The sequence below is a fragment of the Gastrolobium bilobum genome, unplaced genomic scaffold (assembly GCF_033153095.1).
Source record: "Gastrolobium bilobum isolate Gb01-03AN ecotype WA unplaced genomic scaffold, APGP_CSIRO_Gbil_v1 utg2351, whole genome shotgun sequence".
Taxonomy (NCBI): Eukaryota; Viridiplantae; Streptophyta; class Magnoliopsida; order Fabales; family Fabaceae; genus Gastrolobium; species Gastrolobium bilobum.
In genome coordinates this window covers 105530-132228 of record NW_026897581.1, presented here as the reverse complement: position 1 = coordinate 132228, position 26699 = coordinate 105530, and the positions used below count along the sequence as shown (strand labels likewise).

At 32.9% G+C, this 26699-nt stretch overlaps 1 protein-coding gene across 3 annotated transcripts; it reads left to right on the top strand.

Annotated features, from left to right (window-relative positions):
• Positions 1 to 21660: 21660 nt before the first annotated feature.
• Positions 21661 to 26325, top strand: LOC133308257 (protein FAR1-RELATED SEQUENCE 4). 3 transcript variants are annotated; one of them, XM_061508866.1, is made up of 4 exons: positions 21661 to 21788; positions 22431 to 24559; positions 24646 to 24693; positions 25727 to 26325. In XM_061508866.1, the coding sequence occupies exons 2-4, from the start codon at positions 22484 to 22486 to the stop codon at positions 25871 to 25873; spliced, it is 2271 nt and encodes a 756-aa protein (XP_061364850.1). In that variant the 5' UTR covers positions 21661 to 21788; positions 22431 to 22483; the 3' UTR covers positions 25874 to 26325. The 3 variants fall into 3 exon arrangements, with proteins under 3 accessions (XP_061364850.1, XP_061364851.1, XP_061364849.1); XM_061508867.1 differs by having other exon boundaries at positions 21678 to 21788; positions 22381 to 24559; positions 25769 to 26325; XM_061508865.1 differs by having other exon boundaries at positions 21678 to 21788; positions 22381 to 24559.
• Positions 26326 to 26699: the final 374 nt, after the last annotated feature.

Genomic DNA, 26699 nt, shown 5'->3' with positions numbered 1-26699 from the left:
ATTTAAATCTAATTTTTATTTAAATATAATATATTCGGATTTATAATTAGTTGATGTTCCATGTTTTTTATTTTTTCTCAATTAATAATAATTTGTATTTCATATAAAAATATAAAAACTTTAGATTACTTTCCTTTGTAAAATTTTGAAATGCTTTATTTTAAAAAATAAATCTACAAAAATATTTTAAGTAATAGATTAAAAAGGATAAAAGAGTAATTTTAATAAAATTATTTTAATTAAAATGAATTTAAACTAATAAAAGTTAGAGTAAAGTACCTTCTGCATTGCAAAACAAAAATTACGGGACCTATTTTAATCCCTTAGAAGAAAAAAGTTGACTTATCTTTCTTTTAAAATTCAAAATAGATCATATTAGTCGAAATCAAGGTTCTTCTGAAATTCAAAAAAAATTCACCCACATTAGTCCCCCAAATAAAATAAAATATAAATAAACCCTACAGTATTATGCATCATAATAAGGGTTAAAAATGTTATGAAATGATTTTAATTATAAAAACTAAATACAATAATTAAATTATATTTTATTGAATATTCAAAAAATAATCATTCCAGAAACTTCATTATATTCTTACTGATTTCTTTTAACAAAAATAAAAGATAAAAATAAATAAAAAAAATTAATCAATATATTTTATTCTTCTTAAAGCGATAGATCAAATGAGGTATGATCCTTTCCAAAAATGACACATTTAAAATAGAAAGAATTTCATTTAATTAATATCCTCTCTTATTTATATATATATAAAAAATTAAGAAAAAAATACTTCGTTAATTTTCTAAAATGACAAATAAAATAAAAGAGCTCTAAAACCACAAATAAAAAACGGAAGCAATGATTTCAAATGAAAATAAATACAAATTTATATTTTGATAAAAAAAATAAAGTAAATACAAATTTAACATTTTACTATTTATTATTTATTATTTTTAATGAGTAAATCACAAAAGATAAAACTCAAACCATTATCTCTGAATAGTTTTCCAATCTTTGCAGTTATTTTTTTTCCTTTATTTCACATATTTTCTCCCTATTTTTTTTGTATTTTTCCTCTTTCTTAACTATTTTTTATTTTTATTTTTTATGCATACAGGCGGCTTGTAACTTTGATCCACTTGACCTTGTTAAAATTGGAGTCCGTGAGCTCATAGGCCACCGTATTAGTGCAACTTTTGGTTTACCCGCTCCCTGTTCCCTCCATGTTTTTCACTTTCCCTTTTCCCACCACTTACCTTTTCGCAAAACCCTTTCATCAGCCTTTTTCGTCGATTTTGTCTACTGGTACTTGTATCTCGCTAAAACCCTAACCTTTAGGGTGAAGGTAATTTTTTTATTGGTGAAGCCTTATGTTTATTTTTCTCTTTTTAATTTTGGTTTGAGCTGTGACTGTGATTGTTTCTTAAATTTCATGCTTTCATGGTATCTCACTTTTTCTCATGTAAATTTCGCTTCTGCATCTTACACCTCATCTATTGGTCTTTTGTGCTTTTGCTATGATATGATCTTGGTCTTTTTTTCTTTTTCTTTTTTGATTCTTTTATTTTATTCACTACAATGGTTTTTTTTTTCTTATTTCTCTCTGTGTCGGTCTCACTCCTGAAACTCGTTTAGCTGGTGATTGGTGAAGCTTCCTCATTACATTGTTTTCTCACTCTGAGGAACTCTTCCTCTGCTTTTTCCATGGTCCAAGGTTTTTTTGTTTTTTTTTTTGTTTTTTACTGTGAAATATGTTGTCTGTGTCTAGGTCTGTGTCTCTGCGTGTGTGTGTTTTTTTTTTGTGGGTGTCGATTCCAGGTTTTGGGCGGGTAAGATCAATGTGTGTCGATTCCAAGGTATGTCTTGATTCATTCTTAGGTTGATCTTTATATTAGGTTGATCTTTATATGTAGTATGTTAATTTTTTGTTTCATGTGGAAGTCTGAATATATATGAATAATCATTATAACTAGCCTTTGCTTCAATTTTGTCTTTGCTTCAAAAAGTTATTCAAAAAGTATAACTTGCTCCAAATACCATTTCACTGTTATACACTTGCCTTTGCTTCCCTGCCTTCCATTCTAAGTGCATCAGGTCTATTGCACTTAGAATATTATATTTTTACTCATGTTAGCCTGCAGTTAGCTTTGGTTGATGTTCAAATACTACAAATGATATTTATTTAATTCTTTTTTTATCTTAGTTAGATGTTAATTAATAAGACAATTAACTTGTTATATCACAGTTAGCCTCTGTCAGAAGAGCCTGAACAAACATTTTCTTCTTATTATTTTGTTGTATGGTGTATGTATCTTGTGATTTACTCAGTTCTGTTCTGTGCGTCTAATTTAAGCTTTTTTATTGAGTAGGTAAAACTTAGCTTTCATTTGTGTAGTTGGTTGCACCTTTGGAGACACTAGAGAGGGCTACCAGCTGAACTGCAGATCAATAAACGAACTCACATTGTTCTATGAAAATCCCCAAAATTGCTGCAACTTATTGTTTTATCAAATTCCCATATTATAGATGCTTTGACTTTGTACTTCAAGAAAATTTTATGAAATTGCATGCTTGTGATGATAAATGAATAAAAAAAATTGATGGCTTGTTATTTAACTTTGTAGCTAGATAGTTTCAGGATAGAAACTAAACCATGCTTTGTATTAAGTGCCTTAAATTTTTTTTATTTTTTTGCAATTGACAGCAAAAAAAAAAAAAAAAAACTAGAATTTGGGTAGTCATACTATAAAAAAATAAAAAATGTATTATTATTTTTTTATTTTTTCCCAACAAATTAACCACGTTTATAACGTGGCTAATGTAAAAATAACCTCGGATAATATAACGTTACCATACTCATGACAACAGTAGTAAAATGAGAAAAAAATGTGGCCAAATAAATGTCATGCCAAGATTAGTCACATTTGGCAAAACTGTAGTAATTTGACTTAGCCACGTTTTTTTTGTTAAATTTAACCACTTTTTGTAGTGGTTTTTGATATATTTATTTATTTCTCCAACACCATGTTTTTAATCAATATCATATATACGTAGTCCTTTTTTTCTCCAATGACCATAGTCCATACTTAAATTTTTTTGTTGATAAAAAAACTGATTATTACAAACATATGATATGACAGACAAAACCCAAATGCGTTAATTTATTCTTTTATATTTCCCTCTGTAATTCTCATGCAAAAGTTTCAGGCGTCACTCGGATTGCCAATATTAAATATTGTTTAGGGCAATATAAAATTAAAAATAAAGATCCCAAGGCAAGGAAGTTTTTGTCGGCAAGTTGAACTCCTAATTCATAGGGTGTTGAATTATTTAGCTTTATTTGATTTTGTGAGTTAATAATCATTTAGCTGTTGCTCACAGGATACGAATCCTAATTTTTATGACTTTACTCTCTCGACCCCATAGCAAATATTGTCAACATTTCCCTTTATGAAAGCCAAACCTAACACGTTCCTCAAATCAATGCCTTTGAACCGTCCCTCGTCTCACTCACGTTGGATTTAATAAGATATTAAGCACGTCATTAATCATCCAATTATATTATTAAAATAAATGCAGTCATCTCATCGACATGGGAAATTTTGGGCCTAATTCATGATTCGTATATGAATGCTTAAGAAATAAATGGAATCTCTACCACGGTAACCAAAATGATAAAAAAGACATTCGAAGAGGGAAATGGGGAATCAAATCGCTAAATATATCATATCCTTTTGTAATTAATTTTGAATAAAAATTGATAGGAGTGTTTTTTAATTTATTGGAATTAGGTAGTATTCAGATTAACTTGTATCTCGCTCCACTAGCATTCCACCCAAGGAAGCACGGACACTTGTAAAAACAGGAAGAGTCGGGTCCGACACGCTCCGACACGGCGACACGCTCCGACACGCTCCGACACGGTGTCGGACACGCGGTTGACTTTTTCCGACACGTTGACTATTCCGACACGCGAATTTGACCGTGTCCGACACGGTCAAATGGCATTTTCGTAATTTTTTTAAAATTTTTTTTTTTTAATTTTTTTTTAAAAAATCTATTTTTTCTAAAAAGTTAAAATATATTAATAAAGCTTCCACCTGATCATATTAATTTTATCTTTTTGTCTTTTTTCCCCTTAAGTAGATAAGAGATCATCTCAGCATCATTGTTGTCAATTCTCATCACGCTCTTGTTGTATCTCTCTCTAATATGATTTGATCTCTCTATCTGATATTATATCTCTCTCTCATCCCAGTTCTTATTTTTTTTATTAAAGTTTCCATCTTTATAACGTGTTGATGGGTATTATTAATTTAGTTTCATTTTTTTATTAAATTATTAAATATTAAATGAAATATACACTATATAAATTAAAAATATTATTTAATATTAAAACGTGTCCCAACGTGTCGAAATCCATAATTTTTTAAGATTGACGTGTCGGAGTGTCGTGTCGTGTCGTGTCACGTGTCGCGTGTCGTATCGGTGCTACATAGATTCCACCTTATCAGTTAGGTTAAAAAGAGGACTTCCACACTAAAATTAAGAGATTTATAATAATATTTTTTTGTAGAATGACTTCTAATAATAGAAATTATTGAGATCTCAATATATACAATTTTTAAATTTGACTGATTTAAAAAAAATTAAAAATATTTTTTTAAAAAGTATTAAGTTATAATCGTTAATTGAAAAATCAACATCTAATACTGTGACAAAACATATATAACATATTATGAATTTATTAAAATATAATCTATTGATTTTTTAAGGATGACAACTTTGTATTTTTTTAAAGTGCATTTGTTACTTTAAAAAGTCTGAATTCATATTGTATCTATGTCTTATTTATGCTACTCGCACTACTAAATTAGTCTCCAAAAATTATTTGATAAGAGAGACTAAGTATTTTAATAGCATGATCAAATTAATAATTTATGCAAGTAATTGGCCAATGTTCAAGACATTGATTTTTATGACAAAATTAATGACTAATATTATCTGTCAAACTGACTTTTTTAGAAAAAGAAAAATATTCAGATTAAAGAAAAATGATCCTAAAACCTCCTTCAACAATTTAAATGGTTATATAAGCGGTAAGCTAACAATGATTGGTTGGTTTTAGTAGCTTTAGTAGGTTAGGTCCGTGTAAATCTATCTTGACTTTTTGGAACTTCACAATAGGTAATGGTATATCTTTTTAAAACTTTATCTATACTAAACAATTATTTAATACCGAAGACAAAACTAATAAAAAATGTAAACATATTTAATAGTTTAGAAATACGAAAATTTGTATTTTTAATAATAATAAAAAATTATTAATAAGGGAATTGATTTTATATATATGGGAAAAATATATGTCCTTTTAAATGATACAACTTGTGTCATTTCACTCTCATAAAGAAATGAGACTCACATATTTTTTTTTTTTCCACTCTCCCCTATGATTTATCTCTTTCTCTTACTTAAAATAACACAACTTTATATCATTTAAAATGACACACTTACCCATATATATATATATGAGATTTACATTTCTACAGCTGTTGTACGTGCAGTAATCAAATACTTGTCATATATATACTTGAAAGTATTAAATGCGGGGAATCATAATCATACAAAGGATGAAAGCATTAAATATGGGAAATCATAACTATACACATGTCGTTGTTGTACGTAAAACGGCTGCAGAAATAATTTTACCTATATATATATATATATATATATATATATATATATATAAAAGATATTATGTCTAATTTTTTTATAGCTACTCTACCTACTTTTATACATATCTTGTAATCTTAACCAATCTTCATATTTTTTCTCTCCTTTCATTATTGGTTAAAATTGTGATCTAACGGTATGGATAAAGTAGGCATGAAGAAAATATAAGCATAATTTCATATATATATATGCAGAATTATTTTACTTCAGTTTAAAATTAAGAAATCTTATTTTTTCATCACAATCGTTGATTTCTGTTTATCTGATTGTTGTAGTTTATATATAATTAATAATTAATTAATACATACAATTTAATAAATTACAATCGTTTGATAGATGAAAATCAATGACAGAAATAGAGAGTAAGACTTCTTAATCTTACATTGAAATCAAAATATACTTATATATATATATATATATATATATATATTATATATACGGGCTTATCGTTTCTAAGTTGTTTGAGATAATTCTCCGGCTACTAAATCATAACTGTACAAAGATGGATCAATGGTGGTAAAGGAAGAGAGAGAAAAAACAGAATCATAATCATTCAAAGGTGAATCAATTAATATAAGGAAATAAATAAACAAAATGACGTAGTTTTGACATGGCCGAAGTTAAACTTATCTCAAGTTGCCGGAGAAATATTTTTTCCTATATATATATGGCTTATTATTTCTCAAGCTACTAAATCATAACCGTACAAAGATGGATCAATGATGATAAAGGACGAGAGAGAACAAGGTCATCATAACCATTAAAAGATGAATCAATTAATATAAGGAAATAAATAAACAAAACGACGTAGTTTTGAGGTGGACAGAGATAAATATATTTCAAACTGCTTGAGAAATATTTTTCTCATATATATATATATATATATGTGTGTGTGTGAGGTAAGATCCTTTGACACTGGTGTCAAATTTGAAGTTTGACACCTTATCCGAGAGCCGTTAGATAAAAAAAGATCAATGATGTCACATGCTTACAAATCAGAGTCGTTGATCTTTTTTGATCTAATGACTCTCAGATGAGGTGTCAAAGGATCCTACCTATATATATATATAGGGGAAGAATCCTTTTATAAATTTTTTTACATTACATATATATATATATATATATATATATTATTGGCAATAATTTTCTCTTGCCTGAGGCGTCAAAACTTGAACCCTTATTATTATTGATTTTTTAAAATAGCAGGGCCCATAATTTATTCTCTCCGCTAGAAATGGAAAACTTCTTAGACGATATGAGAAGTTATTATCCATATATAATTCATCCAATATATTCTTCTTTCGATTTGTTTTAGACAACTTTAGTCGTATTACATTGAGAATATCTAGCAAAAACCAAAATTGAGGTGATATATATGACGAGGTAAAATACTTTTACTTTTGGTTTTTAGGGCATGCCATATCGCCCCACTTTCTTCTAAAGCTAAGGTCTACGGCAATGAGAGACAACTTTTTGTGCTTCAGTTGCCAATTGCTACGCTATTGCTTTGTTGCTTTTTACTTAAAATTGGTTCAACTTAATTGAATATAAGCTTTTTCTTTGTTGGGTTAAGAAAGAGAATTCCCACCTTACCTTAATGACGACGAGACGTGGGTTTATCTACTTAAGGACATAAAATGAAAGTTTTATGTCTGAGTATGTGTATATATGTTCACATCATTATTATAGAGATAAAATTTCTGAAAAAGAAAAAAAAATGAGACAATGAGAGAGATATGTTCTCTCTGTGTGGCAGAGAGAATATTTTTACATTAAAGGCATAAATATAAATCCCTTATTATATTTGTGAAAGAAAAACAACATATTTTAATTTGTCTATATTTTTTGTAGAGGTTACTTACCCGCAAACCAAAATCTACCACAGTGTACAAGTGTTAATGATATAACTTAAATGATGTGCTGATGAGGAAAGAGTGTTGCAGCATCATCCTCCATATAGTTGGCAAAACGGGCCAACCTGGCTCGACCCGGCCCAACCCGCATTTGGCCCGAAAAAATCGAGTTGGGTTAAGGTTGGCTCGAAAAAAAAAAAGAGCCAGAAAACCCAACCCAACCCGACCCGAGCCGGTTAGGGTTGGCTCGAAAAAAACTCGCGAGCTGGCTCGAAAGATTGGATCGCGGGTTAGCTCGAAAAAATGCTTGCTGGTTGGCTCATTTTTGTCTCGCGGGTTAGCTCAAAAAATGGATTCTTGTGGAGCTAGTCACATCTGTTCTTCAACACTGCACAATATTATCAACATTGTCAAAACTATTGCCTAGTAGATCAAATGGTAAAGACAATAACTAATACAAACAAATGGTAAAACACAACCAACAAATTAAGAGATCCCAACACATCAGTAAACAAACACATTACAAAATACAAACTGTCCTATGAGTTCCCATGGGCAAACCAGCTAAATGAGTCACTTCATAGTTCGTACTCATTATCAATTCATCATAAGTCATAACTCTAATTCTCTAAACAACAAAGAGTACAATATCAAAAACTAAACATCAAAAGTACACCATCATCATTAGACCATCTACAAAGTTTCATGACCATTAGATCCCCGTGAAGAAGAGGAACCTAATATATGGGAAATACCATCATCATCATCATCTACAAAACACAAACCAAAAATGTAAATAGTCAATTTAGGTTACAATGACAAATGAAAATTTAATTTCATTGAAAATAAATAAATAAATAACCATTGGCAGCATAACCAGCCAACCAATTGCGGGTACATACCAAAGCTTCAACATTCTTTGACAACAACTTATTTCTATATTCGTTAAGCACATGTGATCCAATGCTAAAAGCATATTCAGATGCTACAGTGGTAATAGGAATGCTTAACAAGTCACGAGCCATTAATGATAGATCCGGAAAACGACAACTATTATCCTTCCACCATTGCAATGTATCTAAACTATTCCAATTGTCAATAACCAATATAGGCTCCTCCAAATAAACATCAAGTTCAGATTTTCCAGCATTTATTGCAAGGTGTTGATTGTGCAATCTCAATTCCTATCATATTTGAGAAGTGAAAAAACATGATAATTGAAGTAAGATAAAAAAATATTAAAGCTTAAAAAAATGTATGATATAAGATAACTAAAATTGCTAAATATAAACTTACATCAAAGATCTCATTGGTCCAACCTCTCATTTCCATTGACCCTTGACTTGAAGAGTGAGTGTTTTTTTGACTTTGATCAGTGGTAGTTGATGCATTATTGTTTACATAATTGTCAAAGAGCTTATACACGTTTGCCTTTATATTTTCCATCTTTTGATCATGTGTATAAGCATCAATCTTTTTATGACAAAAAGACAACGTAGTAAACTTAATGCGAGGATCAAGAACAGCTCCTAGTGAAAGCACATCACTATACTCTTCCCAATATTTTTGAAACTTCTCCATCATCTTATCAGCCATGCTACTTATAACCACATCATCATCATTACTCATACGAATGAGAACACGTTGAATTTTCCAAACTTGTGGAAAATACAAGTTAGAAGTAGGATAAGAAGTGTCAGACATCAAATTAGTGATCTCACAAAATGGTTGCAAGAACCGACAAAGAATTTCCAACCTATTCCACTCTTCTGCTGAAGGACAATACTTGTAATTTCTATCACTCAATTGGAGAATTGCTAACTCACGCCTGAACTTGAGAGCACGATCAAGCATTTCATAAGTGGAATTCCATCTAGTGGGTACATCCGCTATCAAAGTAGTTGTAGCATTCTCCCCACCAACTTGTTCAATGCACTCCTTAAATTTGATCATTCTCGATTCTGAGCCTTTTATATATTTAACACTCTCTTTAATCCAAGACAAGGCATCATGTGCAACTTTTATTCCATCTTGAACAATCAAATTCAATATGTGTGCAGAACAACGCACATGAAAACAGTTCCCATCACATAACAACATTTTTTTCATATTCAGTTGGCTTCTCAAAGAACCAACCATAGAGTCATTTGCAGATGCATTATCCAAAGTAATGGTAAAAATCTTCTTCTCTATGCCCCATTCCTTTAACAAACCAAGTATTTTATGAGTCAATTCAAATCCAGTATAAGGAGGAGGCATATGACGGCAGGCAATAATTTTACTATTCAACTTCCAATTTACATCAATGAAATGGGCAGTTAAGCAAACATAACCCTCAGTATTACAGGATGTCCACAAAACTGAAGTTAAGCATATCCTACTTTGAATGCTACCAAACATCTTTTTCAGCTTCATCTTGTCTCTCATGTGCACATTTAAAACATCTTGTTTAAGAGTATTTCTAGAAATTCCAGTCCAATCTGGATTCAAGTAATTATGGAAACGCCTGAACTTTCTATACTCAGCAAAGTTAAAAGGTTGGTCATGTTCAATAACAGCTTCAACATACATCTCACGTTCTACCTTGATATCTATTTTATAGCCTTCATTTTACCTTGCATGTCCAATATGACCTGACCAATATCTTCATGTTTAATTTGTGTGCATTTTTCAATGTGACGGTTTAAAGTAGACGTACCGCAAGTCTTACTGTTAATCTTGTACTCTGTCTTGCAACCATTACATCTTGCCTTTTCATTCCCTTTTTCTCCTATTATTGTGAAATGTTTTTAGCAACGAGCTTGCCTTTTCCTAGGCTTTTTAAAAGCAGGTGCTTCTTCAACTTCCAATTCATCACTTTTTGCATCAGCATCATTGCCCTCTTTAAGCATCGCCAAGCTTTCCCTACATCAAAGTTTAATATAAAATTACTATAGCGCAAATGGAAAAGATAATTTAAACTAAAATAGATTTTAAAAAAATAGAATAATATTAACCTATTCAAATCAGCCATTTCAGAGAGTTGAAGTCGAAGATATGCCAAATATGAGAAGATTATATTTTTTGTAACGCTGAAATGGATAACAGATACATCAAATACAATGAAAATAATGCACTTCCGGTCACTGTTGCTGTGGAAAAGATAATGCAAGCCTTTGATATCAGTGTATAATGCCCAATATTAGTGAAATGATCATAGGACATGATAAAATCCTCATTGTTTAATTGGCAGAGTTGCATCACTTGCATGTTCTTAAATGATCATAGGATTTGAGAACTAGAAAAGACTATGTCAATGGGATTACTAAGATTCATTTATTTTATTTTATTTTCGGTGGATTTGAATGGGATTTGATATATTTAATGAATGATTCATAAGACCACAAAAAATATTACTAAGCATCACCGAAAGAGATGCTCTTAGCACATCACAAAAAAACATAAGACCACAAAGATTCATAAGATATATTTTATTTTCTTCCAACTAAAGCATCAGAAGGTTCTTGTTTGATGTGAGATTAAGACTTGTTTGATGTGAGATTAATGGACTATATAACATTGTAGTTCAGTATTTCTTCAACTACTTTTTTTATATAAGGGTGGCACTTAGGTTTGATCCAAAGACCTCATGTGTAGATAACTCAAATCCATCACCACTGGACCAATCCTAAAGGCTTAGTGTTTCTTCAACTATTAGTTACACTTGCTTGCAGCCTCGAAGCCTGGCAACCGAAACTATTGTATATTCAAGTTTTATTTTTCCTTAAAAAAATTTGATAACTACTTAAAAAAATTTCAATGAATGAGATTGGCTGATAACTAATTAAAAACACATCAGTTTCACTGACAAAATGTCAGACAGCTAATCTCCACATCTAAATATATTGGTCACTGACTATTGCTCAATAACATGAAAAGAAAGCACTACTGAACCTGCAGTAACAAATACTCTTGCTCTTTGGTATTTTGCTATCAGTATTGCAAAACATAAGGAAAAGATGGTCAGAAGAAGCGTAAACCTGCAATGATAATTATTAGATATTGACGAAACAAGTGACTCTGATTCATAAGTTACAGCATAATAAACAGAAAATTTATGACCAAATAAGTGAAGTCATATATAAGATATTCTTCTGCTATTGATTTTAATGATTTAATCGGCATGAAACTTATATAGACATCGAATACAAAAGAAGAAGAGGTATACATGCGCATATGCATATATCCAAAAATATAAAAATATTGTAGATCAAAGGAAATGAAATTGGTCGTGGTGCATTATGGATTCTGAAACTAAAACCCTTGGGAGTAGAATAGAATGGCTAATTTTAGGGGAGTTAGCAATCATATGGCGGTATGATGTAGAGAAAGCGAAAAGAGTATAAGAGGTGAAATCGAAACCCTAAAAGGAGAAGAAAGAGGAAAGAGAAGACTTACACGACGGTCAACCTTGGCGATGATTAGATTGGAGACGGAGAGCGCAGGCGAGGATAGAATGGGAAATAAGAAAAGAAATAGAAACAGATCCAACCTTTAGTGTTGATTTAGCCAAGGGTAAACCCGCACCGCGATGTCGTCGACTCGTCGCCGTCGGTGTGGGTGGGGTGGGGGATAGTGACTGTTGTGAGTGAGAGTGAGTGTGAACTGTGAATGTGTGATCTCATCCGCGTGCGTGAGCGTTACTTTTTTGTTGTATTTTATTTTATTTTATTTTAAAAAGGGGGTAACCCGCGAGCTGGCTCGTTTGACCCGCGGGCTGGCTCGTTTGAGCTCGGGTTGGCTCGGGTCGGGCTGAATCGGGTTGGCAGCTCATTTTTGCCAGCCTAACCCGACTCATTTTTTGCGGGTTACAAGCGAACCCGATCGTTTTTGCCACCCCTAATCCTCCACAACAGCAGTTGGAGAAAACACACCTTGGCAGAAGAGAATTGAAGACAGATTGAAGAAGATTGAGGCTGATCAACTGGAGACATGGAAAAAGATCATGGACAACCTGAATAATATGGAAAATTTCATCCTATCTCAATGTAGTTTTCTCAATCCCCCTGAGCAGAAAGAAAGCCAGGATGAAGCTGCAGCATCCAAGGAAGAAGGTGAAGAAGAGGAAGAAGGTGCAGAAGGAAAAGAATATGAAAAAGAAGAATGAGAGCAAGAAGAAGAGAAGGATACTGATGGATCCCTTCTGATTTAAAAATTTGATTTGTGAAAGGTTGTTTTGCTCTATGTTTTCTTTTTCTTTTTCTTTTCTTTTCTTTTGTATATCTGTCCACGTGTTGAATGAAAAAGAACTTAGTAGAAAATTGCATGTTGTTAGGAGTTATTTTCAGTTTAAGTTTTAATATTCTGTTAAGTCTTAGTTTTATTCTAATAAAAGAAGTTAGGCAAAACATGAGAGAAAAATAAAGGACTTAAGAAAGAAACTCAGTACTGATGCTGAGTTGAGAATGCTAAAGGGCTTATCATAGCATTGACGAAGTATTGTTGTAGCCCTGCTTATTCTGTTATAATCTGTATTGTTACAAGGTTGCTACAGTAGTATGTAAAAATGAAAGTCAGTGATCTTAGGCCAAAGTCTAAATGGATACCAAAGTAGGACTTGAAAGCAGAAACCAATTAAGGTGAAGGGCCAACTGATGGATCATCTAAGCACAAGGGATCATAAGGAGGCAAGAAAAACCAAGGAGTAAATTGCGGAAGAGGGCTTAGGATTCAACAATTTGATGGTTTGAATCCTACCACATGAGAAAGATTTGAAGGCTATAAGGGTGAAAGAAGCCAAGCAACAAAGTGTCAATGCACAAAAATTTGTTCCTCAGAAAAATGAAGTCAAAAAGAAAAGTAAAAAGAAAAATAAAAGAGGTGAAAACCAACAAAAATAGAATAATTGCAAAAGCACAAGACAAAAGAGGAAGGCAAAGCTAAAAATACAAGGTGGACACTCGTTCTTTCAAGTCATGTACACATGGGTATGGATTCAAGTCTGGTAAAGCATGAGTCAAGCAACTAGGCCTTAGGACTCTTAGTTTGAAGCTCCAAGGTGGATCAATCTGAAAAGGAAGTTCCTAGCACACACACACTGATCCGTCCAAAAGCTATGAAGCCTTGAGAAGATGAAGCCAACAAGGAATACTAAAGTTGAAGTAAGGATAATGGTTGAAGATCAACAATCAACTGCAACTGTGTTGTAGCAATGCTTCTGGAATATGGATAATCTCAAGTCTCATTAATAGTCTTTGATACAGAAGTTACTGATTTGATGTTAGTTAAGCCTGCGAAGTGTTTTGTTGCTCGAGGACGAGCAACATCTTGAGTTTGAGTGTGATAACTCTTTAATGGAGAGTTATTTTTAGGCTTATTTGTGATGTTTTGGTGCCATGAATATACATAATTCTATTGGTTTTATATGATTAATGCATGAATTGTATATTTTCATGAGAAATATGTTAAGTGTGGATATTTGAAGATAATTTGAGTGTTGGAACCATTTATTGCATTTGCTATTTTATTGCAGGACAGTGCTATAGCATCGAAAATAAGTGTTGTGGTAGTGTAGATGAGGTCAGAGTGCATGTGATTGACATCATCACCAGCAAGCTATGGATCCAAGCCCAAATTAGTGGAGGAAGCTTCTGAACGCACATACAGAGATCCTGATCTGAATACGCACTCATGAATCTTCAAGGAATCATAATCCAACCTCCAACAAATCAATGTTCATAAATCCAATTCAAATATGAATTATATATTTGGAAAGATTTGGAAAAGATATGCAGCAATATTATACTCTGTCCTTGGTTCAGCATTACAACAAACAGAGCCATGTCTTCAATCAATCACAAGGCAAATTCGAAGGAGATTTGCAACGGATATGAAGAACCGATTGAAGCCCAAAGCATCAGAGTCTATAAAAAGAGGAAGCCTACACACATCAAATAGGCTGGGAAGGTTTTACACACGCATTTGAAGGCAGAATTGAGTGCTGTTAGAGAGAGAAAGTGGGGGAAACACTTAAAGGAAATTTGAGGGTTCATTGAGAGAGATCCAGCGAATCAATGGAAGAAGCTAGGGCTCAATAGAGAAATCATTGAACCCAGTGACTTTCTGCACTATTCCGGCGGCTGAGGCAAGGTTGATGGTGGTGGAGCTCACAGTTGCTGTGAGAGCAGTGCTACAACAACATCCCTATTTTTCTTATCTTAGATCTATGGAATCTTATATTCTTTTTGTTGTTTCTTTCCACCAAAGTATGAGCTAAATTGTTAGGATTGGGTGATATAGTACCCTTATTGTGATGTAATCAGTTTGCCTAAACTTTGTTGCATGATTTTCCTTTCAGTTGTTTAATAAAGTGTTAAATTGTATCTAATCTTGTTGATTCATCGAGAGAGAGAGTTGCAAGGTACTTAGGATTTGGGCTATAGAGATATAGGTAAATCTTGAAAGTTATTAAACATTGTGGTTTGACTAAGTAAAATGGGTTACTTGTGCGTAGAAAGATCATTCACACCACAAAATCACATAGAACCTGAACTATGATTCATAACTATGTTGGCCATAGAGATATGGAAATTAGTATACATGTATTGTTGGTGAGAGCCCTTGCATGCATTAATGTTCTGATTACTGAATGGATGATTGCTGTAGCATTGTGATTGCATTCTGGTTAAACTGCAATAATGGGGAAATTGGTCCCAATCTACCTTTGAATACTTGGAAAACTTATTTTGTTACTGCATTCTCTTAGTTAATCATTAGTGTTAGTTATTTTATTTATTAATTGTTAAATTAGTCATTAGCCAATCACAAATCATTATTGTTACCTTAATTGCTTCACTTAGAGCTGTAACTTTACTTAATCTCTGTGGGAACGATATCTCGACTCACACATCCACTTTATTACTTGTTGATACATGCACTTGCATATTTGTGTGATTAATATAATTGATTGCGAAATTGCACAACAGTAATGGCTTAAGTGAAGTGGATGGACTTATAAACTCAATGCCTTAAGGTTTTAGGTTAAAATGTTATATCAGACCCACTTGATAAGATCTAGCTTAGCCCATACATAGTGATCCCCCGCCACAGACTTCTCCTGAACCCACCTGACACTGGTATCAAAGTCGAGTTGGGCTCGGGCTAGTTAGGTGTTTGGCTAAGAGGCGGGTAGAATACTCTGGGCCTGGGTACTCGGTTGAGGAGAGCACACCAATGGTGGTTTCCACACTTGAGGGGGAGATTGTTTAGTTATTCAAGTGTGATGAGTCCCACACTGGTTAATAATAAACTAGGTGAAGTGCATATAAGTAAAAAAATCCATGAATCCAATGTCTTAAGATTTTGGGTTATAACATGATGCCAGACCCACTTGTTAGCGCCGGTGTAGCATTAGCGTGTTGGTGGTGGTCCCTTGCTACAGACTCCTCATGGACCCGCCCGACAATCTTAAAGAACTCACACTCTCTCTCTCTCTCTTATCGCCTAATCATTTTATTATTCGTGATTTAGATCTGATTATGTATATATACTTTTTTAAATCTTAAATGTATTCTATCTTTTAGTTTAAACATTTTTTTAATATTTTCTCATTTTTGTTTTAAAAAATTGTACCATTCAAACTTTCAAAGTATACTCACTTTTATTAAGTACTAATGAGTATATCTTGCAATGCATGAGTTTTTTTAAATACATTTAAAACAAAAAAAGTAACATTATATATTTTAAAATAAAAAGGAAGGTAAGCATAATTTTTTTTTTAAATAGAGGTGAATTCGCATCTCAAATTCCATTGCCGAATTTTGAATTGGTTTTCTTATGATAATTAGTGAAATATAAGTAAAGGAAATTAAGTCGAAGGAAAAGAGAAAAAGGAAAAAAAAAACTAAGAATCATAAAAAAAAGAAAATGGCTATGTCCATTTCCTTCAAATTCTTTTGTTTCCTGTTTTGGGTCCAACCGTCCAAACCCATTTTAACCGCCCATAAAAAACTGTTTTTTGGAGCTCATTCCCTCAAAATAGGTTAGCTAATTGAAATGACAAGCTATGTTGCACCGACATCGATACAGGATATGGGATACGACACGACACTCTGACACGTTAATTTTAAAAAATGTTAAATTCTGACACGTTAGGACACGTTTTGATATTATACAATATTTTTAATTTATGTAGTATATAGTATATTTAATATTCAATAATTTAACAAAAAAATAAAGTTAAACTTATAATACCCATCAATTTTGCAAAGAAAGATAAGATATCTCAAATATTTATATTAAACTCAATATAATAGTAATCGTAATCCAACGAATCTAATAGTTGGAACTCAAAATGCAACGCAACGTACTTTGAACCTTTTTTGAGTCTTTATGTAAGAACCCGCACCGCTAATTTAGGAATTTAATTAATTAATTATGCAAAATTAGAAAATGATTCCATAATTGACCCTAATAATTATTATAAGGCTTTAATAATTATAATTAGTGAGTAAGAATGCTGAAAGTCGCTTTTCGGAAGAAAAGTGCAGATACCGGTTCCGCTAGTCGGTATAAATGCATACCAAAAAAGTATCCCGGAAAGTTACAGTAAGTGCATGATAATTACTAGAATAATATGTAGGACTTGTAAAACGAGTTTCGAGTCCAAATGATGAGAACTGGTGCCGGAAACTGGTACTGGCTATGAAAAGCGCGTACCGGAAAAGTGCTCAGAAAAATATAATAAAAATATGAAAATTCTTGTAAAATTGAGTAGGTTAAGAATCCAAAGTTTGGGATTAAAATGCTAAGCGTAGCAATTAAAGCTAATATTGTGTGTTAGTGACTTAACCGCCTATATATGCTTAATGACACTAAACCCTAGGCCATATTGGAGGCTGCCTACGTGAGTTTTCTGATTTCTCTTTAGCCTTGTGCCTCCCATTTCCACCTTCATCTCCCTTCCTCTTGTGAGCCAAAGGTGTCACCTTTCTCCTTGTTTTTGCCACTTAAACACTTGGGTGTGTGTGGGGTAACCTTGGTGGTGAGTTGTGAATCATTTCTGAGGATATGGTTGCTGTTGGTTGAGAGTGTTTGGGGCTGTATAGTCTGAGTTTGTGTGAGTGGGGCTTGCTCTTGGCTTCTTGAGCTTCAAGAAGCCACCTTTTGGCACAAAAGGACTAGCTTGAAGTGTATTTTCGTAGCCTTGTGAAGTCAGAACCTTGGAGTTGCATTGGAGGCTTCCTTTCTGCTTCATTTTTGAAGTTTTGAGCTCTTGAGGTGAGCCATGATCACCTAAGTGTCATTTTGAGGCCTAAAGCTTGTTTAATCTATTAAAAAGAGGAACTTTAACCATTTGAGTAAAAGAATGTGTTTCTGAGTTCATAACATGTTGGGTTATATCTGTTTAGGGAGTCATTAGACTCCCAATCGCGTTTGGACCCTTAAATTTGAGATTATGCAGAAGTTGGCTCGAATTTCTGCATTCTGTTGAAGAAGTATTCGAATACTTTTCGTGTAGTATTCGAATACTTGTTCATCAGGTAGTCGAATACTCTTGCTGGAGTATTGAGACACTTTTCTGGGAAGAAAAGTATTCGGTTACCTTTGAAGAAGTATTCGAATACTGGAAAGTATTCGAATACAGTAAAGTTTAGTATTCGGATACTGAGGTATTCGGATACTGGGGGGTTAAGTATTCAGATATTGGCGAGTTTTCGAATACTTAAGTGAAAGTAATCGAATACTTTCTGGAGAGTGGGAGTATTCGAATACTACTCGTGGAGTATTCGAATACTTCCTGCAGAAACAACATGTAATGAGTTAAAATGAGTAAGAAAGACTTAATCACTTAGTGTAATCTGAGCTATGATTATTGATGATTAATTATGGCATAGGCAGATTGTGATTGTGCTGTTTGTGGGCCTTGAACTTGTGTGGACTCTTGGCATTGGATAGTTAGCTTGCAAGGTAAGCTTTTGTGTCCTCGGTTTAGCCATGTTGTGGTTCCACCATGTCCCATGGGGGTATGGTTATATGCATGTTGTGTTACATGCTTTGGATATTTGAAATACTGTTAAGCTTTATGTGTGATGGCTTTTAATATGCATGTGTTGTTCCATCTTGACGGTAAGCCTGAGTATGTGGCGTTATACAAGACGGTGATCCGGGGTGGATGCAAGTGGCGTCTTGCACTATGTGTGGATATTTGGCGTATATAAATCCTGCATTTCTCTGGCCAGTAGAATAGAATTGACACACATGACATGATTATCTGCTGCATTGCACTATTTTAGAACTGATGATGATAAACTGCTTTTGAACTTATATTGCACATGTAAGTGAGCTTGGGGTGGAAGATCCTTGAGGACTCACTGTCTTACTGAGATTTCTAGTTTAGAGATCTTACCCCACGTTTGGAGAATGCTTATTTCAGGATCAGGTAGTATGGGGCTGATGCCTCGGGCGGCAGAAGGCCGGAGCTTAGCTGATTATGTTGTCACTACTTTTATGCTAGAATGACTATATTAGATGCTGTTTATGTTTCCCGCTTTGAGATTATGTTGTTTATGTTGAGACTGATGTTGGGCTTTGTTGTCTTATTTGAGTGAGCATGGGGATTGTCCATGACACTTTATGTTAGTACTTTTGGATTGGAGTTGTATAACCTGCTAGTTGGTCCGGCCTACTTGTGGTAGTCCCGTGATTTCTAGAGACACACTCTTATTATCTATGTTATGAGGTATTTCAATTAGTGGTTTTATTGCAACTATATACAGGCGATGTTTTATTAATTGATTAATAAGCAAGTTGGTAATGATAATGACATCATAATTGAAAAGAAAAAGATATTCTGCATTTTTAATTAAGCGCTGCTTAATACGATAGTATGATAACATTACCGGATATATACGAGGTGTTACACTTTGCAACGAATATTAGAGTGTCGGGAAGTGTCAGACACGACACGTCAGGAATTTTGAAGTGTCGGTGCTTTATAAATGACAAGTATAGCTTTGCTTTTTCAGAGAATAAATTAGAAATATGAGTATATTTGATTTTTTTTTGTGATTTTTTATTTTGTAAAATAGTTTTGAAGTATGTGTTTTTTATTTTTATTTTTTGAAATTTAAAAGTTAAAACACAAAATAAAAATAATTCAGATATGCATGTTCTTTAAATTTCATTCTAAAAATAAAAAAATAATTATAGTTTTTATTTTTTATTTTTTATCAAAACACGTCTTATCAAACAATTTTTTTTATTTTTTCTGAAAATTCAAAAACTATTTTCCGGAACAGATTTCAAACAGGTCCATGACTGCTGGTTTAGTTCTTGCTATTTTTCTTTCATTAATTTTGTTATTGTTTTGTGTTGAATATTTCTTTTATATTATCTATTTATTTATCGATTATTCAATTAATCCAATTCGATTATTTTGTCTTGATGTTCTTTTTCATATATTTTAATCATTCTTATAAATAATTTTACGTAAGAAATTGGTTAAAATTTTAATTGCCAATACATTTATTTGTTGGTTAAGTGTACGAATATTAGCTTACCAAAAAAAAATGTACGAATATTATATAAAATAAGAAGTGTATATATTAGTCGAGTAATTTTATATTTAAGTTAAATTTAGAAAATTTAAATTGAAAAATTAATAGAAATATATTTAAAATTAGTGTATATATTACAATTTCTTTTCAGTATAACCAATTATAGATTAAAAGAAAAAAATTAAAAATAATAATAATATATATATTATTAAGAAAATTAAATGTAATTTTTTTTAAATAAAATAAAAAGACACATGTGGTCATTTAAATGAAAATATACTAAAAATATTAAATACTCACAAAAGTAAGTTTTAATTTAAAGGTGCGATTATATTTACCACCATTTTGGACTTACCACTCTTACCACTTGATTGGTTATCGTTGGATTAATTTAAAATTAACAGTAGTTAACCTCCAAGGGTAGCTCAGTTGGCAGCTGAGCTTCCAAGGGATTGCTTGGTGCAGGGATCAAACCCGCCTTTCTCCGGTTGTTGCGAAGCTTACTGCACCCACTGTTACAATGAAGGGCTAGCCCAAACGGGCCGTACCCACTTTTTGTGGTTTAAAACATCACACTTTTTAAGAATATAAATATAATTATTCTCTTAACATTTCGTTCGATTATACGAAATTTTTTAAGTTTATATGGAATTTTGAAAATATTATTTATAAAATATTTAAGAGAAAAAGTATTTTATTTGATAAGAAAAATATGTATAATTAATATAGATAAAATTTACAAAGTATATGTTAAAAAATATTTAAATTGTCTGGTCTTAAAGGAGGCTAGACAAATAGGTTAAACATTTTTAAAACAGTATATTCTAAATTTTTTTTTTGTTCGTCATGTTTTGAGTTTATGCCTCTCCATTCTCCTTACTTTGCAAGATTAAAATGCATTATCTTTAGACAAGTCAAATTTTGGGATTTAACTATGTTATAACTAGACCAATAACTATTGGATAATATATTCCAAGTTAATATACAGAGATAATTAGTATATATATATATATGTATATATATATATATATATGTATATATATATATATATGGATTACTTAAATTCTATATACAACGAATATTTATAGAATTTTATCTACAAAAATTTGATTAAGAATATAAAGAAAAAATAAATTTATTTGTAACGTATAAAAGAAGGGAAAAAAGTTTCCGATGTTACTTTAGATAACTTTATCTAATGTTCATCGAAACGACGTTGTTTTGGAGTTGAAAAATTAAAAAATTAGAGTGATAAAGACTATTATAACCCTGAAATAAATTAAAATTACAAAAATACCATGATATCCGTCCCAAAACGACGTCGTTTTGATGAACATTAGATAAAGTTATCTAAAGTAACATTAGAAAAAACAAACCCATAAAAGAAAGAGGAGCATTATGATTTTAGAGACGAAAAAGCGTAATATGTAAGGAAAAATCTCATTTTTGCAGAGTTTACTGTCTATTGCGTTTATAAATTTATATTCCAAATGCAGAGCATATTCACCTACAGATAAACCCCAATTTACTCTCCGAAGCCCAAATTGAAAAGAAATGAGAAGAGGTGGTTACTCAAATACCTGGTTAGGGTTTTGATTCGAGCGTATGGCAACAGGTTTCTCACATCAGAGGCAAATAGGGGAGGAAAAGGGTTCAACCAAGAGTGAGGTCACCACTGCTTCCTCTAAATTTGACTTGATCTTTGTATTTTGTGGTTTTATTTTGCTTTTGATTCTTCTTATTTGCACTGTCCGGTGTTAAATCCTCCATAAATTATTATAATTTTAAGTTCTGCTTAAGCTATGTTTTGTTGTGGGTGCTGTTCAGATAGATAATTTTTTTTTTCAATACGCATTAATTTTTTCCAATTTAGAATATCAGTGTTTCCATTCTCATTTTTAAGTTTTACAATGCAGAAGGCTACTTATTCATGAATTTAATGTGAATTACATGATAGCCATTCTGCTCATTTAAAATAAGGAACAGTGTGTTTGAAACGTAGAGTGGATGGGAAAGTAGATATTTTTTTTAGTCAGATTCCGCTAAAGTAGACTGATAAAGAGAATTATTCATAAATATATAGTTAAATGGTAGTATGGAAATGCTTAGTTTTTGGTCCAGTTTTTCCAACTTGTATTGATCGTTTTCTTGAAATGTTGAGCCGTTTATCTCTTTACAAAAAATTGTATGATTATATCTGAAAGATCATTTGTTTTGCTCCTGGTGTAATTTCTCAATGAAGCATTGTCCCTTCATTCAGGAACCATCTTTACAGGATTACTGAGACAAACCTTTGTATCTGTCAAATAGGTGGTATCTTTGGACATGTGAAACAATTGTTTTGGAAGTGAAGTGGATTTGAAATGAATGTTGCCACAACAATCATGGATTCTTCTGTTGTCTTGGGTAGCACGATTTTGGAGCCTCATAATGATCTGGAATTTGAATCTCATGAAGCTGCATATGCATTTTACAAAGAATATGCCAAGTCTGCAGGGTTCGGTACTGCTAAGTTGAGCAGTCGTCGGTCTAGGGCATCAAAGGAATTTATTGATGCCAAATTTTCATGTATAAGATATGGTAATAAGCAGCAATCTGATGATGCAATTAATCCACGCCCTTCTCCAAAAATTGGTTGCAAGGCAAGCATGCATGTGAAGAGAAGACAGGATGGTAAGTGGTATGTCTACAGCTTTGTGAAGGAGCATAATCATGAGCTTTTACCTGCTCAAGCTCATTTTTTTCGGAGCCACAGGAGTTCTGATCCACTAAGTAATGATGTTAGGATGCGCAGGCGGAAGAACTCAACTGCAGTTTCTAAACTATTTAGTGCATATCAGAATGTTGATTGTTTAGAGAACTTTATGAAACATCAACATGATAAAGGGCGAAGTTTGGTTTTAGAAGCAGGGCATGCCCAATTGCTTCTTGAACTCTTCATGCGCATGCAAGAAGAGAATCCAAAATTCTTCTATGCAGTTGATTTGAATGAAGAGCATCGACTGAGAAATGTGTTCTGGGTTGATGCTAAAGGCTTGGAAGATTTTCCTTACTTTTCTGATGTTGTTTCTTTTGACACAACATATTTTACCAGCAAGTATAAAATACCATTGGTACTTTTCATTGGGGTAAACCATCATATTCAACCAATATTGCTTGGTTGTGCATTGATTGCTGATGAGACCATATATACTTTTGCCTGGTTACTGCAAACATGGTTAATAGCAATGGGAGAACGAGTTCCACAAGTGATTCTCAGTGACCAAAATGAGGCTATTAAAGCAGCTGTTGCCGCTGTTCTTCCTGGAACACGTCATTGCTTTTGTTTGTGGCATGTTTTGGAAAAGATTCCCAAACAGCTTGAATTTTTAAGCACATGGCATGATAGCTTTATGGAAAAATTTAACAAATGTATATATAAATCATGGACAGAGGAGCAATTTGAAAAGAGATGGTCGAAGTTAGTTGACAGGTTTAACCTTAGAGATGTTGAGTGGGTCCAATCCTTGTATGATGACCGTACGTGTTGGGTGCCAATTTTTATGAGAGATATTTCTTTTGCTGGCCTGTCTACTAGTTCACGCTCAGAAAGTTTAAATTCTTTGTTTGACAACTATGTCCAAGTTGATACTTCATTGAGAGAATTTATAGAACGGTACAGAGTGATTCTTGAAGATAGGCATGAAGAGGAAGCCAAAGCAAATTTTGATGCTTGGCATGAAACACCTGAATTGAAGTCTCCTTCCCCTTTTGAAAAACAAATGTTATTAGTTTACACACATGAGATTTATAAAAAGTTCCAGATTGAGGTTTTGGGTGCAGCTGCTTGCCATCTGAAGAAAGAAAATGATGGCATGACTACCACTTATAGTGTGAAGGACTTTGAAAATAATCAAAACTACATGGTAGAATGGAACACATCAAACTCAGATATATATTGTTCATGTCACTTGTTTGAATATAAAGGTTATCTCTGTAGACATGCTATTGTTGTTTTACAAATGTCAGGTGTTTTCAGCATCCCACCAAAGTATATATTGCAAAGATGGACAAATGCTGCTATGAGCAGGCATCCTATTGGTGAAAAATTGGAAGAGGTTCAATCCAAGATTCGGCGATTCAATGATTTATGTAGACGAGCCATAATATTGGGTGAAGAAGGTTCTTTGTCACAAGAAAGTTACTATATTGCTTTAGGTGCCATAAGTGAAGCTCTACAGCAATGTGCAAATTTGAACAACTCTGTTGAGAATGGTACAAGGCCTGATGCCTTAGCTACCCATGTTGTTTGCAATGTTGAACAAGAGTATCAATCTATTATTACATCTAACAGTAAGGTCCCTGATCCAAAAATGAATACTGGTAATAAGGCTGGGAGGACTGTTGCGGCTGGTAGGAGTCTAGGAAGTGCAGAAAATAGTGAAGGAAATAAAGGAAAGGTCAGTTATTTTGGTGATTAATGATTTCCCTCCTTGTGTTCATTTTCTTTCAAACTGTCTACAAGTTTGCTTTCTTTATGTTATAGGTACCTCAGCTTGAAGCAGTGACTGGGAAAGATGGTTTTCAACAAATGGTATGCTATGCCCTAACTTTTACTATTGCATTGCCATCAGAAGTCTCAAGTTATAATTTGTTTTAATTTTTTTTTTTTTTTCCATGAATACCATTCTGCTAATTCATCAAAATTCCATAAAAATACTTGTTTTCTGAGATTGCACTGTTGGCTACACTTATTTTTGGAAAATGCACAGAACAGGATAAGACATCCTCAAGGAATGAAAAAATTGAAGTAAAAAAAAAAAAAAACTAAGGAAACAAGAATGCTAGGATTGCAGTAGGGGAGCCATTTCTTTTGCATATCAAATAAGTTGGCAACATCCCCTTGAAACAACCATTAGCTTAGCATGGGAGAGAAGCCGAGTAAAACACCAGCCAAAAGCAAATTTAGGGGCAAGGTGGTCCCCTTAAAGATATGTGTGGTTCTGCTCCAACCAAAGTGCTCTGTTTCTAAGCTATACTTAATACATGACACTCATGGGGGAGAGAGTAGTGTGAGGCCTGCAAGTTTGTTGCATCTTGTTACACTGTTTTGATTATTTTAGAGCTTTGAACTATGCAATACAACATTTGATGGTGAATAACGCTGTAGTAGAAGTTGGTTTGATTGAGCATTTGGCTATGCTAGCATGTTATGTTGATTGGAGTGTTATAATTCCCTACTTTCCGTCTTGACCTGTAGGATAAGTCGGTGTTAGATCTGAGTGTTTCACGCTTATATAAACAATGACAAATGCATATTGAGACTTTGGATTCAGAAGGGAAAAAAAAGAAGAGCAGGAGTTTAGATTTTTGACCCATTAGATAATAGAATATGCTAGATTTTAATTCCTGCATGTCTTGTATAGAAGGACCTGATTGGTGTTTGTAATCGTGCATCTGCCCATCCATTTTATATGTGCTAATATCTGTTTTCATGTTTTGGCTAACATTCAATATTTGTATTCTTGATGAGATCATTTTATAAATTGTCATGACTCATGAAGTACAGTGAAAGCTCGAGTGTGCTATGGTTTTAAATTTTTAATGTCTGCATATGCTTGTGACAGGAGCCAACTGATCTGAGGTCACATAATGTCATGCCTATGCAGTTTCACAGTATGGTGCCGGTGCAGGCGCTGTTCCATAATGTTTCGTCGACACCGTATCATACCGCTGCTTCGACTCATTTGCATGAGAATCGTCTTTCTCGTTAGCTGAATAAAAATTTACTTTTAAAAGGATATGAAGACCATGTATAGAACTGTACATAAAAAATGCCACTTCTGCAAGGCACCACACCTTTCACCTAATGGTTTCTATGTTGCAGAGAGGCTAAGCGGCAATCGAAGTTGATAGTTGTGCGGCCTTAAGGACCATTGTATTCCAAAGTTAAGCTTACCATCGACGTAGGCATCTTTTGTTGGTTTCGTTTATGTTCTGATTTTGTGTAATATTGAGAGGGCGAACGTTGGAGCAGGATGGTTGTCCCTTGAGTATGGAAAACCACTTAGCAAAAATGCGGAGTAAGGTCATGTATAATCTATTGGGGAGCCTTTGCACTGAGATTTACTTTTTTTAGTTTGTGTAATATTGTGTATAGGTGCATATATTTTGGGATGTTTGTTTTAAATAATGATTTTAAAACCGGACTAATCATTGAATTGATAAAGGCTCTATTTAATTGGTCTAAGTGTAGTGGAATCAGTGATCAGCAAATATATTTTAATTTTATATAATATTGTTGCGGATTCGGCTAGTGCTCTGGTCGTATAAGTAATAAAGTGTAACGAGTACATGATCGTTTTCACGAGGATTATAATTTCAAGCACTATTTCACTACTTCTGTTTAAGTTGGACAATCAAAATCAATGGTGGAATTTAATTTGGTTTGGAGTCAGAATATTAAAACTAATTAAAACATGAACAAGAACGTAAAACTTTGGATTACTTGACATAAAAGAAACATAGTTAGGGTTTCTACTTCCTCTAATTTCTCCTTTATGTTTTGAATTCACTCCTTAAGATTAATCGTCCTTAATG

What these genes read in the sequence shown, in the direction of transcription:
- LOC133308257 (XM_061508866.1), top strand. Translation starts at nt 22,484, where the DNA reads ATGAATGTTGCCACAACAATCATGGATTCTTCTGTTGTCTTGGGTAGC. An exon ending in GTGAAGGAAATAAAGGAAAG is followed by an intron (nt 24,560 to 24,645) that starts GTCAGTTATTTT and finishes TTTATGTTATAG; the next exon opens with GTACCTCAGCTTGAAGCAGT. An exon ending in AAGATGGTTTTCAACAAATG is followed by an intron (nt 24,694 to 25,726) that starts GTATGCTATGCC and finishes TGCTTGTGACAG; the next exon opens with GAGCCAACTGATCTGAGGTC.